Source organism: Erpetoichthys calabaricus, chromosome 1 (genome assembly GCF_900747795.2).
Source record: "Erpetoichthys calabaricus chromosome 1, fErpCal1.3, whole genome shotgun sequence".
Taxonomy (NCBI): domain Eukaryota; kingdom Metazoa; phylum Chordata; class Cladistia; order Polypteriformes; family Polypteridae; genus Erpetoichthys; species Erpetoichthys calabaricus.
This window is the reverse complement of record NC_041394.2, coordinates 262,678,985-262,695,817: the sequence shown is the minus strand read 5'-3', so window position 1 is coordinate 262,695,817 and position 16,833 is coordinate 262,678,985. Positions and strand designations below refer to the sequence as shown.

At 34.5% G+C, this 16,833-nt stretch overlaps 1 protein-coding gene across 2 annotated transcripts in view; it reads left to right on the top strand.

The window, feature by feature from the left end:
• The window catches only part of kcp (kielin cysteine rich BMP regulator), a 273,671-nt gene that overhangs the window by 131,755 nt on the left and 125,083 nt on the right, over positions 1-16,833 (top strand). For both annotated transcript variants that reach the window (XM_028814659.2, XM_051930227.1), the window contains 9 exons: positions 4,194-4,273; positions 6,155-6,240; positions 6,863-6,953; positions 8,393-8,492; positions 12,576-12,661; positions 13,086-13,179; positions 13,959-14,114; positions 14,213-14,319; positions 16,372-16,465. In XM_028814659.2, coding sequence (XP_028670492.1) covers positions 4,194-4,273; positions 6,155-6,240; positions 6,863-6,953; positions 8,393-8,492; positions 12,576-12,661; positions 13,086-13,179; positions 13,959-14,114; positions 14,213-14,319; positions 16,372-16,465 — 894 coding nt within the window. The remainder of the gene's footprint in view (positions 1-4,193; positions 4,274-6,154; positions 6,241-6,862; positions 6,954-8,392; positions 8,493-12,575; positions 12,662-13,085; positions 13,180-13,958; positions 14,115-14,212; positions 14,320-16,371; positions 16,466-16,833) is intronic.

Below are 16,833 nucleotides of genomic sequence, written 5' to 3'. Positions count from 1 at the left end.
CCCATCTCCCACCGACGCAGCTTTAGTTAATGCCACTTAGTACAAGAGCGACTTTAGCTGCAGGTGGAAGCTCCTGTCGCACTTTATGGAACTGTTGTTATGGTTCTGCCTTTGTCCAGAAACGGCTCTGTAAGCTTTATGACCTTAGTCTCAGAAAGTCTTTCTCCCGTGGCATGACTTTACACTGTTGAAAGATTAGCAAATAAATCAAGATAAGTAACATTTGATCTATCTTTTATATAATCCATCCATCCATCCATTTTCCAACCCACTGAATCCGAACACAGGGTCACAGGGGTCTGCTGGAGCCAATCCCAGCCAACACAAGGCGCAAGGCAGGAAGCAATCACAGGCAGGGTGCCAACCCACTGCAGGGCTTTTATATAAGTAACATGTAAATGTTTTTTTATATAAAGACCATCAAAAAACATAATCACAAACAGGACTTTGCATGACCCCCTGGCAAGCTCTGTAAGCCCTGCTGTTTCGTTGAAGGACATGCGTGTGGCAAATTCACTAGCAGGATGACACCCGACTTCTTGCTGCATCCAAACGCTGCCATCTTTCGCCTTTACGCCTGTTACAGCTGCGTTGTTCTGATTTGTGAATGGACATTTCTTGCAGAGAGGGCTTCTGTTCTCTTTCTCCGATGTAGAACCCTCATTCACATGAGTTCACCTCTGTTACAGCATGTCTTTATTTGAAAGCTAACAGTGTCAGATCAGGGGGAAGCTTGAACGTGACTGCGAGAATAAAAATGAATAATGAAACAAAACACTAACTTTTACAAGTACTATAAATTTACACTGGCTATTACAGACTCAAATAAATCAAATGTATGTTTTTACTCTATAATCTATATATATAAAATCCCTATGTGTGTCCAGGTGTCCATGTGTGGGTGTCTTCCGATGAAGTGCGCATGCGCGGGGCTCGGTGCGACACGCGATATTACTGTCAGAGAAAGTTAGGGGCGTTTTACGGAAATACAAACCAGTATTACTGCGAGAGGAAATTAAAGGTACACAATACAGTGACGCATATTACAGCCACATACAAGCCAGTATTACTGTCAGAGGAGATTAAGGGCATATTACCGACGCGCACGCCTGTATTACCGCCAGAGAAAATTACAGGTATATTACAGACGTACAAGCCAGCGGACGTACAAGACGCTATCCTTCAATAAGGGTGCGCACAAAAAGGCGAGCCCTTATTCGCCGCGCTCAATTGAGGTCGCCCTTTTGAAGCTCGCCTTTTTGTGCGCGCCCTTATTGAATAGAGCCGTACAAGACAGTATTACTGTCACAGAAAATTAAAGACACACAATACACAGCAAGTAAACATCAACAAAAGAAAGGCTGAAAGAAAGAAAAATACGACCAACAAAAAGAATGAGGTCAAAGTTCCTTGCCATTTAATATAGACTGTTCCTACTAATGTTTATGCACTACTGTTCTAGCGCCCGTTATTGTAACGGGCTAAATGACTAGTAGTAGTAATAAATAGCAGCGCACTACTCAAAACAGTTAATGCATGAAAGCCCCAGGACTGGACCTGCCACCTCTCAACTTGGAGACAGCAGTTCTTACCTCTACACCAACCAAGCAGATGTATATGTGGGTGTGTGTGTCGTACCCTATCTCAGTTTCATTTACTTTGGTTAAGTTCTTGAATAAAAGCGCACTTGTTTTTTCTGTGTCTTTTCTGAAAGTTTTTATGTGATACTTGGACTTCAGTGTGTCTTCACACATTATACACTTCATGTCAGCATTTGGCTAGTTATTAGTAGAACATGAAACAAAATTTCTGTTCTAGTTATGTGTTCAACATTTCTTGCCTTGCATTTCCTGTCATCCTACATTTACACAGATTGTTGTAGACACTGAATACACATGAAATGTATGTATTCCAAATAACGATAGTTAATTTACCCAATAAAATTTAAGGCACCTCACACCCAGATATACAGACTTGAGCTGGAAGAACTTTGTGTACGACAAGCTGCTTCGGTTGGGGGATGGTATAGCAGGTGCTGATCAACACATTTGCAAAACAAAGGGTGCTAATGAAGAGGTGTGAAGGAATTTAAGGTGGCCCAGGATTATGAGTTTTTTTCATAGGCTTCAGGGATTCTAGTGTTAAAGCATCAGGAGGAGGAAGATGCATGTAGTGGTTTCTGCATGTGCCTTCCTGGACTGGCTGATAAGAGTATTACCATCATGTGTGCGCTGAAGGAGCAAGCAGTGGAAATGGCGTCTTAACCTGCTCACGCAGTTTGCTACTTTTTCGTTAACTTATGTGGATCACCTCAGTAACATCTATCAGAGGTGAAAATGAGGAAAATATACAGGTGGGTGTAACTGCTCTCAATGTAAAACTGAAACAGTAAACTAAATTGTAGCTGAGTTGTACAGAAAATCTCTCCTCTTTAAGTCAGACGATTTTGCAAATTCACTAAAGGTTTTCAGTCAGAGATTTTGAAAATTTTAAACTGTGTACAGTATGATCTGTTCAAGATATTTCAATGAAAATGTACCTGTCTCCAAACACATTTCCTTGAATATGTTGTTTCATATAGACAGGCAGACAGACATGACTATCATAATAGGTCCTTTGCACATTATATGTGCCTTCTTGGGTGTGGAAGTGGTGATGATTGGTCAAGTAAGGCCAGCTGCCAGGTATGAACCAAGGAATTTGGTGCCCTTGACCAATTCTACCACAGAGCCCTCAATGTGCAATGTGGTGTGGTCAGCACACAACCATCTCTGAAGTTAGTAATCATCTCTTTCGTCTTGCCCATGTTACGAGATGGATTATTGCACTTGCACCATTCCACCAATCACTGTACCTCCACTCTGTAAGCTGATTCATTCCCATTATGGATGAGACATTCTATTATTCTTTCATCAGCAAACTTATTTAGGAAGTTCAGTATGCAGTTAGATAGGAAGTGTTGTAGCCTGGCGGACTTTTCTTTTTCCATATTGCTTCCATATTTTGAGTGAACGAAAAACAATCTGATTACTGGTATATTGGCGATAATTATTCCTGACCAAAAAACAGATCAGAGCATACAGAGAGGACTTTTTACAAGATTTCTTTTTCAGATCCAACCAGGCTGGTGTGAATTCAGTGCTGTCTTCTTCTTTCCACTATTTCAAATTAGAAATATAAGCAATCTGGTAGTATACATGAAAATCAATGATGAAAGACCATACCACCTTCTGCTTTTGATTTTAGTAATGCTGATTTTTAATATGTGGTCTTTTTTCTTTCCATGAACAAGTTGATAATAACATTAGACAGACAAAATAACACAAGAAATGGAAAGAGGAAGAGCCTTTAAAATTTTAACAGATTTGCACATTGTCTTCATTCACACTGGATTAATAAATTGGTTAAAATATTTATCTTCCAAAATTGTCTGATAAATCTACATGGTGTGCCATCCTTAGGATGTCCATGTAAGGGTTAAAAACACATCAACAATAGAATATTGCTAAGTACGGTAATTTATTCCCAGAAATAAGTAGGAAGTACATTTTTTAATTCAAGTTATTTTTAAAATGACGAAAAAAGTTATTAAAATGTTACTTCTTTAGTAATACTATAAATAATTGTTATTTCAAGGTCTTCACTACATTCTCACTAAAACATAATACATACAGTGATTTAACTTATTTACCAAGTTTATACCTATTTTTTCTTTCAGTTGGTTATTCATTTATTTAAGTACTAGCCACTTTACAGCTAATAGAAAAAAAATTATGACATTTAATATCTGTTGCCTTATGTGCAACATCAGTGTTTGTCACACCAAAACCAAACTGACCAATTACAGAAAAACCAAACTGACTAATTAGATTATTTGTTATTATATAACAGTTGTTTATATAATGTTTTTTATAGGTTTTGGTCACTTTAGTTTTCAGCAAACAAACACAGTAAACATGATTTTACAATTTTACCTGGGTAGAATTTTTATAATCTGGTTTGGCATTAGTGTGTGTTTACTGAAAATATTTACATTAAAAATAAATGTCAAATAAGAAATATTTCATGTGTTTGTGATTTTTAGGAATTATTTTTCTTTTAAAAACCTGTTAAATCATTAAAATAACTATGATCTATAAATTAGTGTTAAAAATCAAATGTCGGCAAATCTTTTCTATGGTTATATTTTCTAGGTTGTCTCTTCAATGGGCAGGAGTACACAAATGGTGCCACTGTGCATCATGGAGATCGCTGCCAGAATTGTGTCTGTGTGGTAAGAAATCAATTGATGCAGACACTGTTTTGTTCTTATTTAGATGGCTGATCCACACACTCTAAACTCCCATAACCACATCCGGTCAGAAGCACCCTACTTTTCTATTTCACCTTACAGCAGGCTGATTCAAAATCTAAGCATTAGCTACATTCCCTGTATCTCATCTGTACAGTTGACCAATTATTTACAGGCAAAATCAGGTTTGTTTGTTAAGATTCTTAGGGTTATTAGGGTCATTATTGGGAAGTGTACAGGGAATAGTGAAATTCTTACGTTACATATGCTAATCTACATGCAACACTTCTGCATCATGATAAGTAAGTATTACTTCTGTTTTTTCTACATACCCAAAAAAAGATCATTGAAGTGTGGGTGTCTGTGGACTGTTGTTTAGTTTGCCTGCATTTCCTCATAGACAGCTGTTTGTATCAAACAGTCTCTCATTATTTGGTTCTGAACTGTCACATTTCCCATTTAAGATACTGGATTATTCCCTGATTTTAAACAGGCTGTATGACTGTATGAATTTCTGGTTTTGACTTCAGTTATTCCTGATAGTAAATTCTGGTTATTTTGATGATTAATGATGTATGTATTTCTAAAGAAGTTACAGCTTAAGACCTCAGCTTAATTTCTAACCCGTTTATTTAAATACTTTTTTCCTTAATTTCTGCCACTCAGAACTAATATCAGCAATCCAGCTAACATACAGAAAAAAAAAATTCATTTCTGTATTTTGGATTTTTGTGTTAAAAAAGTATACCTATTCCACTGGCTGGATTAATCCAACTAGTAATGCTTGTTAGAGTACAGTATATTAACTATTTTTATTTATGTAGCCTTTTTTATAATAAATGTTACATATTTGATTGTATACTCAAAAGATTGTCAAATTGTACCAAACCGGCTGCAGTTTATATACAAATTGAGAACAAAGAACATCAATGTCATTTTTTGAAACTCTTTGTTCATATTATTAAACATTGAACATTTGAACATTTCAGATTCACAATTACCCAACCTCCAACATTTTTACATGAGCACAAAGACTTCCAACATTATTTTCCTGGAGCACAAGGAATTCCAACATTTAATACTTGAGCACAAAAACTTCCAACATTCAAAGAACATTTTCAAAACATAAACAGATCAGGTAATTAGTCCTTAGCTTTGTGGTGTTAAGTAACAAAATGTCCAAAATCAATAAAGGCATAGCATCCATGATTGAAACTTATATCCGTGAATGTAATTCTTGTCCATCAAGACTGTTGGATCTCGGGACTCTTTGATTTATAATACAACATATAACATTCTTAAACCTGTGAGAGTTTATCCCAGCAGCATAAGGTACAAGGAAGGAGCCCTGGATGGGGCATTAGTCCATCACACATGTAAGCGTGTACCTATTATATACTGAACCCTATAATCAACACTAAAAATGAGTTAAATAAAAAGGAGTCAAAAGGTTACACAAAAATAAATTTGCCTTGATGCACATGTTGAGACATGGAACCTGTCATGTACTCCTAACAATTTAATTTTGCTTATGTATTTTCTTACAAATAACATGGGGCATTGTTTATGTACAGTTAATGAAAAATATGAACACATCAAATGGATTGATAGACACAAATATTTTTTCAGCAAATTCTGCATATTTTATTTTGCCAAAGATAACATTGTTAAAGCTCTTTTATTAGCAAAACAGCCGTATTGCTTCTGTGGTTTATGTGAGATTTCTTTACTCATACCTAAAGGAATGTTTAATTAATATTAGTTGCCTCAAGTTCACGCACATCTTTATGTGACACTTTGTTTTTATACAAATAAATGTTTGCAAAAATTTTGGGTTATGTGTTTTGGTTTATCTTAAAACAGAATGGAGATGTCCATTGTAACGCTATTCCATGCTCTCCTGTACGGTGCACCAGACCTATTCAGAGACCAGGTGACTGTTGTCCACGGTGAGGTTGTTTATTTTGCTATCTTAGTATTAATGTTTTTAATTCTTTCTCAGCTGTAGCAGTAAAGTTAAATGGTTAAACAGTGTTATTTTGATTATCAATAATTCATAATTTTTACATGAATTTGACATGGCCTTCATTTTATTTACTTAGAGATGTAAATACTGATTTTAAAATATGATGAGTAAATAATAGGTGCTGTATTTTTTTGGTTGTTAGTGCTCAGGGAATTTTTATCAGAGATGGTAAATACACATTGTTAAATATGTTATGTACTAGGAGCATTTTAACATATTGTGAACCTGAGCAAAATTCAGGCAAGTACAATGGAACTATGTGGTGAGCAGAGAATAGGGATAGATTGTTAGAGCCTTGTTTGGAGTGACTTTCTTTGATTTAATTATACTTACAGTATGTACATTTAGGTAATTTACCTCACATAGTGAAAATCGTCATATAGGCAGTGTTTTGTTAAGTTGGCTATGTTTATATATCATGCCTTATACTAATGACCCAAGTTAGACTCTTTTCAAAATCAAAAATTGATAATATTGAAAAATGTTATTTTAATTTTAGAGGAAAATAATATTGGTGTATGATTATCTCTTAATTTTGTTTTTAGGTGTGAAGAATGTGACTATGAGTCTCAAACATTTGTGCATGGTCAATCATTCATTTCATCACATAACCCCTGTCTGAGCTGCAGGTGCTTGGTAAGTCAACCATTTTTTTAAATTATGAAATCTATCCAGCTGTTTTAATTTCCAGATTTGTATTTTTAGAGGACAAAGCAATTTCCTGTTATATCATTTAACAAAGTAGATATTAATTGCCTTCTCAATTTTTGCAAATCTGTTCTTAAGTATTGTACTCACTATATTTTCTATTTACAAAATGAATCAAGGACTATTTGTCCTTTGGTAATTAGTGCTGTTCAGAAGCTTTTTATTTTAATGTATTGCAGAATGAAACTGTTGTTATTTTCTTGTATTGTTGTATACCTTTATTTTATCTTCCAGTATTAAACACTATGACATTTTCACTTTATTATCCCTGGATCAAATTCCTGTGAGGATGCGGGTTCTGTTCCACGCTCCCATCTTGCTTTCGGGAGCCCTTGAACCCGACACTCTCGGTAATGTCACTGATGAGCTCGGCAGTGAGGCGTAAAAAAGTGCCAAGTGCTCTTATTAAAATCAACAACAACAAAACAAGTGTTCAAAATAAATAAGTGCAGTTTGTGTGTGTCCTGCGGTGGGTTGGCACCTTGCCCAGGATTGGTTCCCTGCCTTGTGCTCTGTGTTGGCTGGGATTGGCTCCAGCAGACCCCCGTGACCCTGTGTTTGGATTCAGCGGGTTGGAAAATGGATGGATGGATGGATGTATATATGTAGTTTCAAATTAAGGAGTATCAAATAACTATGTTAACTGAAAGATATGGTAGAAGATGATCCGCTGTTGCAACCCCTAACGGGAGCAGCCGAAATAAGAAGAAGAACTAACTATGTTACCTGCAACATAAGTCAGAAATCATTTGTAGCACATACAATATTTTTAATTGTCTAGTGTGATGGCTGGATCGGCATGCCAGCCAAGTTTGACCCTCTTCCGTTACCTGTCTGGGAGGCCAGTATAATGGATGGTTAGGAAAGTATGTGTGACACATTCCCTATCCTGGCCTTGAGATGGGTATGGTGGGAAAATGTGGCTGCTGGTGCACCAGGTCTGGCATTCCACCAGCAAGGGAAGGGAATCCCTTAACTGGCTAGGAGGCTAGCGTAATGAATGAATAACCTGGATGGAGAAGCATCCTTTTGCCAATCGGGAGGCTAGAAGAAATGTGGGACAGGCATTAGTCCTGAGTTCTATTAACCATTTCTCTCACTCATGGCTAAAGTATTTAAATAATGTTCAATATCAGAGGAGCAACTTCAGGTAATTAACTAAGTTGCAATGCATTAAGTAATCAGTGGTACTGGTGGTTTTACTAGTTTTGTTGTAGCAGTCTGTCTCTGCCTTGTCCATGTATTTGCCAGCCACACTTGATTCGGTATGATGTTCTTAATGTGTTCTTGTCAAAACTGTAAAAATTGTAGGATCTGTTTTGTAAAAGTTTTTCCTTTATTTATTCTTCTTTACTTTCACAACACAGAGTGGTGAAGTAACATGTGAACACTTGGAATTAAGTTGTCCTCCAGTTACGTGCACTCATCCTGCTAAGCTGACCGGGCAGTGCTGCGCCACTTGTGATAGTAAGTACCAAATAACAAATGAAGTATTGCTCAGGTATTTTGTACTCTGACAGCCAGATAGCATGTCTCAAGTTCTTTATAGGTCAGCTGCTTTTTGACAGAAAGACAAAATGGCAGTCAAAAGGAATAGAGTAGACCAGAAGATGAAACATAGCAAAAGAAGAAATACAAACAACGTGCATGGGTTTGTTACCAGTAAGACTAACAATTGTGCCTTAAAACCAAGATCAGGTTTCAAAAGCCAGAGTCAATAAATGTTAAGAAAGAGTTTATAAACAGAAAATGAATAGCAAGGCACTTGCAAAACTTGTATCTACAAACTTGGTCACTAAATTACATGTCCAGGGCTGTGCCTCCTAGTAATTAGTCATTGCATCCTAACAACAACTACACAGAATAGTAGTGACTGCTAAAAGCAAGAAGGCATCAAGATAAAACTTAAAACAAAGCGGTATATAAATTTAACTAAGCCTAAAGAGAAATCTAGTAAGAAAAAAGTCCATGTAATTCAAGAAAAAAGTAAAAAAATAAAAGAATTATTTTTCAAAACCTAGAACAAAAATATAAAGTAAAAGCTGTGTGAAGGCTAGGGACTTAGGCCTATTATTGGATACAACACTGAAGCCCAAGATAAGTAGGACTATTACCACCAGTGCACTTTCTATTTATGGTATTTTTTTACATTCGCCACCTTGTCTAGTATTTATATAGTTGGCCTAATTCAAAGACACTTTGTTGTTTGGATATACAGTATTTGTATAAATGTTTCATTTATGTCAATGTTACTAATTCATGTTATCAGGCATTAATGAAAACATAAATTTGTCAAACATGGATAAGGCACAGAGTCTTTATTAGAAAATGAAGCTCTCTTTGTACTTATTTGAACTATTTTTGTGTCAGCTTTTTAGAAAATCTCTACTACAGATATTTATAACTAGTATAAATGCTACTACGGGGATTTAAAAATTCTTGTTCTGTTACTTACAAAACAAATGGGTTTCAAATAATTAAGATGTGGATTTACACAGAAAGTGGATATAGTAGGTAGGTAGAAATAAGTTGAATAAAATGTAAACAAATGTAAGAAATGCTCCTATGGCACTGTAATTTAGTCTGTGTTTATGTACAGTAACATGGTGCCTGAAGTGGGCAAATCAGCAGTCTAGCAGTGGTTGGTTTCCAGTTCAGTTTATTGCTCTGTAGTTTAATTACCATGCTCACACTGGTTTTCCATAGGAACTCCAATTCTCTGTTATTTAGTAAAGAAACAATAAGATCATGTGGTAATTCTAAATCAATCCAAAGTAACTGATTGTGGCTCTTGATGTGAACAGTTGGTTTTGCTTGGTTCTGCTTTGGGCAGATTACAATAGTTTGCTTGTATGTAGTGTTTCCAGTGATTTAATATGTGTAATTGCATTAACATAAAATTATAATTCTCATTAGGCCAAGCATACCTTGTCAATTTGTTTTCTCCTAATGCAAGTACCATAAAATATTATGTGTATTTACAGCCCTCATTTAACTAATGATGTTTTATAATGAGTTATTTGCATTTCCAGAGTGTCCCTTATATACATGATACAGTGTGAAGTACTCATTGTTATGTGTTATATATCTGTTCATTATACTTTCAATGCCTTTTTTGTCTCTGCCTATCTCTAAATGTAACATTTCAAAGGTACAGCACTCAACTATAACTACTGTAAACCAGTCAATGTTTCTCAACTTAAAAGTAATTTGATGTTGTAATAGAGTTATGTATTAAACCATTTCCACACACTACTAATTCCAATGATGTCTGTGTCAACAGCAGCCTGATTATTTGTGTAGTTAGTTATTAAATACAGTGAAACCATAAAGCTGGTGTGAAGAGATTCTGAAGATCTGTTATGGAAGTTAGAGAGTTACATGTTTTTATTGAATTACACTCTAATCCCATTAAATGTTATGTGAAGAAGCAATTATTAAATAATTAGGCACAATGCACTTAAAAATACAGGAGATCCCAAATCTTTCCATCAAACTAAATTAAAAGGTATTTCACAATTTTCCCAATAACAGAATTAGGACTGTATAAAGGTAAAAAGGCATATAATATCTGAAGAGAAAAAAGTATCTGTTGTTTGTTTAAAAAATAGTTGTGCATGTTCCCACAGGTGCTTTCTTTCTCCAGCAGGCACTAAGGTGATTATTAAAGTTATAAAGAATGCCATTACTTCTTGAAGCAAAGTCTTTATTCTTACTGTGACTCACACTCTGAGGATGTTTATTGTTCCTGAAAGCATTTTTGATGATAGACATAGATACATCTGATTGAGTTTTTTCTTTAATGGATTGTGTTTAAGTATTCAGAGTTACTGTAAATGTATAGAATTATCTGTATACTGTTGTATATATAATTTGTTTTTGGTGTAAATATTTGGAATTGTGATTAAGTTTAAACCAGAGTGAGCAGCAGAGCAAAATATATTTATGTGTGTTTAGAAAGGCTTATGTGGAACCCTGCAGGCTAGGCATTTAATCATATTGTGAGAAAAGCTAATTCTTATACCTTCTTAATGACACAGTCGGATTGTTTGAATTGAGGAACACTGGAAAATAAAGAAAAAGCACAACAAATTTGTGTAGAGAACTGGAATGTTTTAAAAATGGAAAAAGGTTAAAATTTTTAAATAATTGTGCAGTTTTATATTAAGAAACTCCTATCTCATATATATCCTAGTATCAATTATTACTCTAGTATGAATTATTTACATTTATGTAACAAGTGTAATAGAACATCAAACTTTATTGAATTTAATTCAAATAAAGTCCATCAGTGTCAAGCAGACTTTGATGATCTTTTACTGTTGAAAAATCTACTATATAATTAAATACTAATGTCTATGTGTCCAGACCCTCTGAGTAATGTGATGTTTCAGCTTGGCTTTGGTGTGATTGGTCAGTTTGGCTTGGTGACGCGATGAAAGAAGAACTGTGAGTGCGAGTCACATGAGGAGGAGCGAAATAGCATGGGAGACATGCAGAGAGTCACCTTCAAAGACAGCAAGTATAAAAATGGACAGGATGCACGAAAGCCACATCAAAAATGACAGAGTCTGAGAAGCAGGCTTTACAGGAACACATTTGAGAGAGGGATTGCTGGTGAAAACAGGACCAGTTACATATGAATACAGAGAACAGTAACTGAAAATGCAGATAGGGCATGAGATAGCGCATATGAGTTAATTATTCTATTACCTGTCTTCAACAGATAGTGTGGCTAGTCTCTATATAAAACTGTTAGCAAACAGTTATTCAGTTTTTCAGTGACTGTTGTATTTTAGAATTGTCTTACTAGAGCTTCTTGCTATGATGTTCAACTCCAGTTTGAAAACCCACTTATTCTATCATTGCTTTGTATAATGAATATTCATTATACTTTGTGTACAATGTATATTATGTATTCATATTGTACTTGGACTTGTACTGCTAGCTGTAAGAATACTATTTGAAATTTGTTTATCCCCTGTCACAACATTTTCTCTGTTGTTTTTATGATTTACCTTTCTTTGCAATTTTACATTCTAGTTTACAAAGAACGTTTTGATTGTATTTAATGCTTAACATTTTTCAGGTATATTTTTAAACTTCATAAATGTTAGTGCTCATTTTTTTAAAAAAGTACGTGTTTTTATTGTGTTGAAACCTTTACATATTTCAGTCAGTTTTACAGGATGATTGTTCTGATGGTGTGTGTTGTTAATTATGCGGTATAAAATACTAATTGTCTTAAAGCCCCAGAGTCTTAGGATTGGTCCCTGACTTGTACCAAATGCTACTAGGATAGGGACAGGCTCCAAGTGAGCCTAAACTGGACTGAGTGTGTTTCTCAGTTGCCTGAGTTCTGAGGAAGTATTACAACTTTGAGGTATAGTTCATTACCTCAAAATAAAAGCACCCATGGAACAAATACTTAAAAGAATAAGCTTAAGAAAACTTTCTAAAGTAATAATTACTTAAAACATTATGGAAAATGTATTTCATAACTAGATCATTATTGTGACATTTTGACTCAAAACAATTTTTTATTTTTAGTGTGTGAGTATGAAAGACGAATTTATCCCAATGGCAAGGAATTTACACCCCCTGGAAGCAGTCCCTGCCTTCACTGTATCTGTAAAGTAAGTTTAGGCTATTAGTTTGAAGACATTATTAACATATTGCAGTTCTCAAGAAACATGTAACACACTCTATTTAAAGCTAAAGCAGGGTGAATTGTAAGTTAGCCAACTTGTTTGTTCCAAATTCATATTGTTTTTGTCAATATTTGTTTTCAGCCAAAGGTAGAATAGACTTAAATAGTAATAAGGAGATATTCCTGTGGAGTTATATGTAGTATCTGTTATATGTATATTCACATATGGTTTAATTCACATTGGGAGATAGTGAGAATAACTACAGTACTGTATTATTATTAGGTATGCATTACATATCATCTGTTTTTATGAAGTAAATTCACATTTCCTAGTAACCCAATAAAGTATAGCATACCATACCACATAATATACGTATATTGGATAATGCTGAAGTCTTTATCTGTTTAAGGGTGGTAATGTGCGGTGTAAAGAGGAAGTCTGCCCAGCTGTCTACTGCTCAAACCCAGTCAAAGAGCCACATCAGTGCTGTGCATCATGTAAAGGTAGTATGAAGAATCATTCTTATTATTGTTCCCCTTGTGTACTTAAAAAAGAAAAAAAGTTTTGAAGAGTTACATTTATTGAATTTGATTAGAAATTTGAAGAATGGAAATAAAAAAAGGGTAGAGCTGCTGCTGAATAATAGTGTTAAAACTATATATCATCTGTATACATACAATGATTTAGAGTTAGGTATATGATTAAAGTTTTATTTTTTATTCATATGTTTATTCAAATTTAAGAAATAATCATTTAACTTTTTGCAAATTTTGAAAAGGTTTTAGTATCCGTTTTGCATTAGCATGTTAAATATTGCAGCAGACAATGTTTGTACATGACTCCATGGCCCTTGAGAAGACAGAATAAATGTTTTACTTTTTTCCCCGACCTATCTGCAGTGCTAAGACCTATTGTCTTGAAAAAGCTATTTTTTGAGGTTCCTCTGTTCTCTTTGGATTTCATAATTGATTTCTGCATTAGTTGTCAATCTCTCATGTTAATTTATTTACTGATCTAATTTGATGATTTGACTCGCCCTTTTGTCTTTATTCTAAAAAATGTCAACATTGTATCTCTTTACTTCTTCATGTAGTTAAGAAATAATTGTCATTATTATCACAGGCTCAATTCTATTTCTCCTGCATTACATTAGCTGCATTTCTGTCTCGACAAAACCATGTTATTTTTATATGAATTGCTGTCATTTACCATAAACTTTGTAAAATGGCATTATTTTGATTCCACTGCAATAAACCTTCTCATTGAGCACTTTTGATTACAGTCTGTATCCTAGATGGAGTAGAGTTTGAGGAAGGGGCAGAGTGGGAACCAGATGAAGATGCCTGTAGCATCTGCACTTGCAGCAATGGAGAAGTAATTTGCCAGGTTTCTCAGTGTCCACCCTTGTCCTGTCAGCATCCTAGCAAAAGCAACAAAGGTAAATCTTCTACTATCATTTAAAAGTGAATCATTATTAAACTAAACAATTAAAAAAATCTATATTTTACATAACTTACACTGACTTTTTTAATTCAGGTGACTGCTGTGCATCATGTGACAGTTGCATGTATAATCAGCGCATATATAACAATGGACAGGACTTTATTGATCCAGATAGTCCCTGCCAGAACTGTCGGTGTCAGGTACTTATAAATATGACTGTCTTATAGCTTTAATGATGTCTTTATTTTAAAAAAAATATCAAAACTATAGTGAATATTGCAAATCGTTTAGTCTATCTGCTTCTTTATCATTTTTCTGGCCCTTCTCATCATACAGTGAAAATGTGCATTTTTTCTCTTTTTTTAAAAGGTTTTAACATATATCATAAGGATTATATTGTGATTAGTCCATAGTGTTTCAAAGATAAACTTGCCACAGTCATTAGCATTGTAATGTGCTAGAAGCCTATGTTGAGCAAAATCATTCCCATAGATTTTTTTATTTTATACTGCATATACCAATAGATGCAAAGAAGAAATGTATTTTGATTGAATCAAAATTTTGGGATCATAAATTATTGTAGGAAAGTCATGTGCTAGACAAATCACATTTTTTTATTCCTGCTAGAATTATAATATCCACCTTCCTTTAGTTTGTGGTACAAATTGTTGTCACTCTTTTCCACTAATTTCATGCATACTTTTGATTAATGAAAAATTCTGGACTCTGGTTGTTTATTTGGTTAAGAATCTCTAATAGGGTGAGGATTTAAAACAAGTTACTATTTAGTATTTCTAAGAGTGGTGAGAATACCAAAATACAGTATAACAACACATTGTCAACTTATTGATCATGAAATATTCGAAATTGCAAAAGATGATACCTGGAACTTGCTTTAAACACAAACCAGAAAAACCCAATTTCTGTGAAACTGTGGGCAGTGCATCCTCCCTATTACTTAGAAAATTATATCTTTGTTTGCATAGCATACATTTATTGCTTTAGATATGTGTTATTATCATAGGGCCACCGATTCCAATGCATAGTACTACTTGATTGCATAAGTGTACATGCCCTTTAATAGTTTGTGAAAGCAGATTTTTGATGATGGAAGTAAATTTGTTTTGCTACGTCTCCATCAAATTAGAACATATGAATTTTGCATTTTTATGCCACTCTTCTGTGTGGAAAAATTCACACTTAGTCAGATTTCTAGTCTTCAAACTGAGCCAAAAACGTTTTCTGTTTAAAGCCAGAGTTGATTGTCTTTCAGCTTGGTGTAATGCTGTTATTCTTTTGCTGCAGATTTCTGGCAACAAGCTTTGCTTTAAAATATTTTGAGATTTCGGGCTGTTCTTCCTGATAGTATGATGCTCCCAGTATCTCCATGCTTGAACTAGGTTCTATATTTGATGGGTAAAGAATAGTTTTGGCTTTAAACCATAAATAAAAAAGGTCTGCCTTTGTCTTAACCAGATCATAAGACATTTTCCCCACAGGGTTTTGGCAGACTCAATGCATCGTCTCACAAAATGTTAGAGATAATTTAATGTTCTTTTCTATTGCAAATGGTTTCCACTTTGTTTCCACTTTGTTACCCGACTTCATACTTAAACTTGAGGAAATTAAATTCCTCAGCTCATTTTTCATTGCTGTTAGTTCATTGGTAGTTTCCCTGCATCCGTTTTCTAAATACATTGTAATCTTGGTGACATCTTGGTGTTGTCATATTTCATGAACTTCTTAATGATAGTCTTTGCAGTGTTCCTTGTTACTCTTATTTGCAATGTCTTTAATATTATTTTGTTTCCCTCTCCTGTCCAACCAATCAACTTTCATGAAAGTCCTACAGATGATTGTATTAAGGGCTAATCAGAATAACTTTAGTTGACATTAGCTGATGGCAAATTAGCATTGTACATGATAATCAAATGCAATTTCTTAAATTCAAACATAGTTATAACCCACCATACGTATGATCTGAACACGTGGGCAAGTTTTTATTTTTAATTATTTTTCTTAATTATCACTGATTTGGTTTTATTAATATATAGTTTGTATTAAAGATGAAAAGGTTGATATGATTTGCCTTGATTTCAGCCTTCACAACAAGAAAAGTTAAAAATTTCAATAAGAGCTTGTGGACTTATAAATCTATATGTACCTGTATCTGTATAGTATCTTTGTGTGTGTATGCGGGATTTTGACCATTCAGGAACCTGACTTCTGATGATCTCATTATTTATTTTTAGGATGGTACTGTCCAGTGTATTCCCAATAACTGTCCAAGACTTCACTGTTCAAATCCTGATATTAAAAGTGGTCAGTGCTGCCCCAGGTGTCCAGGTATGTCTGAAATGTGTGTCCTTAATGTGAAAGAAAGAAAGAAAGAAAGAAAGAAAGAAAGAAAGAAAGAAAGAAAGAAAGAAAGACCTATACATATGTATACATGTTATGTCATCATGATGATGAACAATTAGGAAATGTTCAGTTTCATTCTCCACAGAACCAGGGGCATTATATTCTTTATGTGGAGTAGCACTTTGGGAAGCAACATGTAGAGGCTAAAGTAGACTGCAAAACTAGCAGTTTGGTTTGACTGTACACCAGCCTTCCCAAAAGTGCTTCTTTCAACCAATCATTCATCCCCTTGTATGTTGTATAGACAGTTGTTCTGGCATATGCTGAAGTTAATCCTCTTGGATACAATAAAC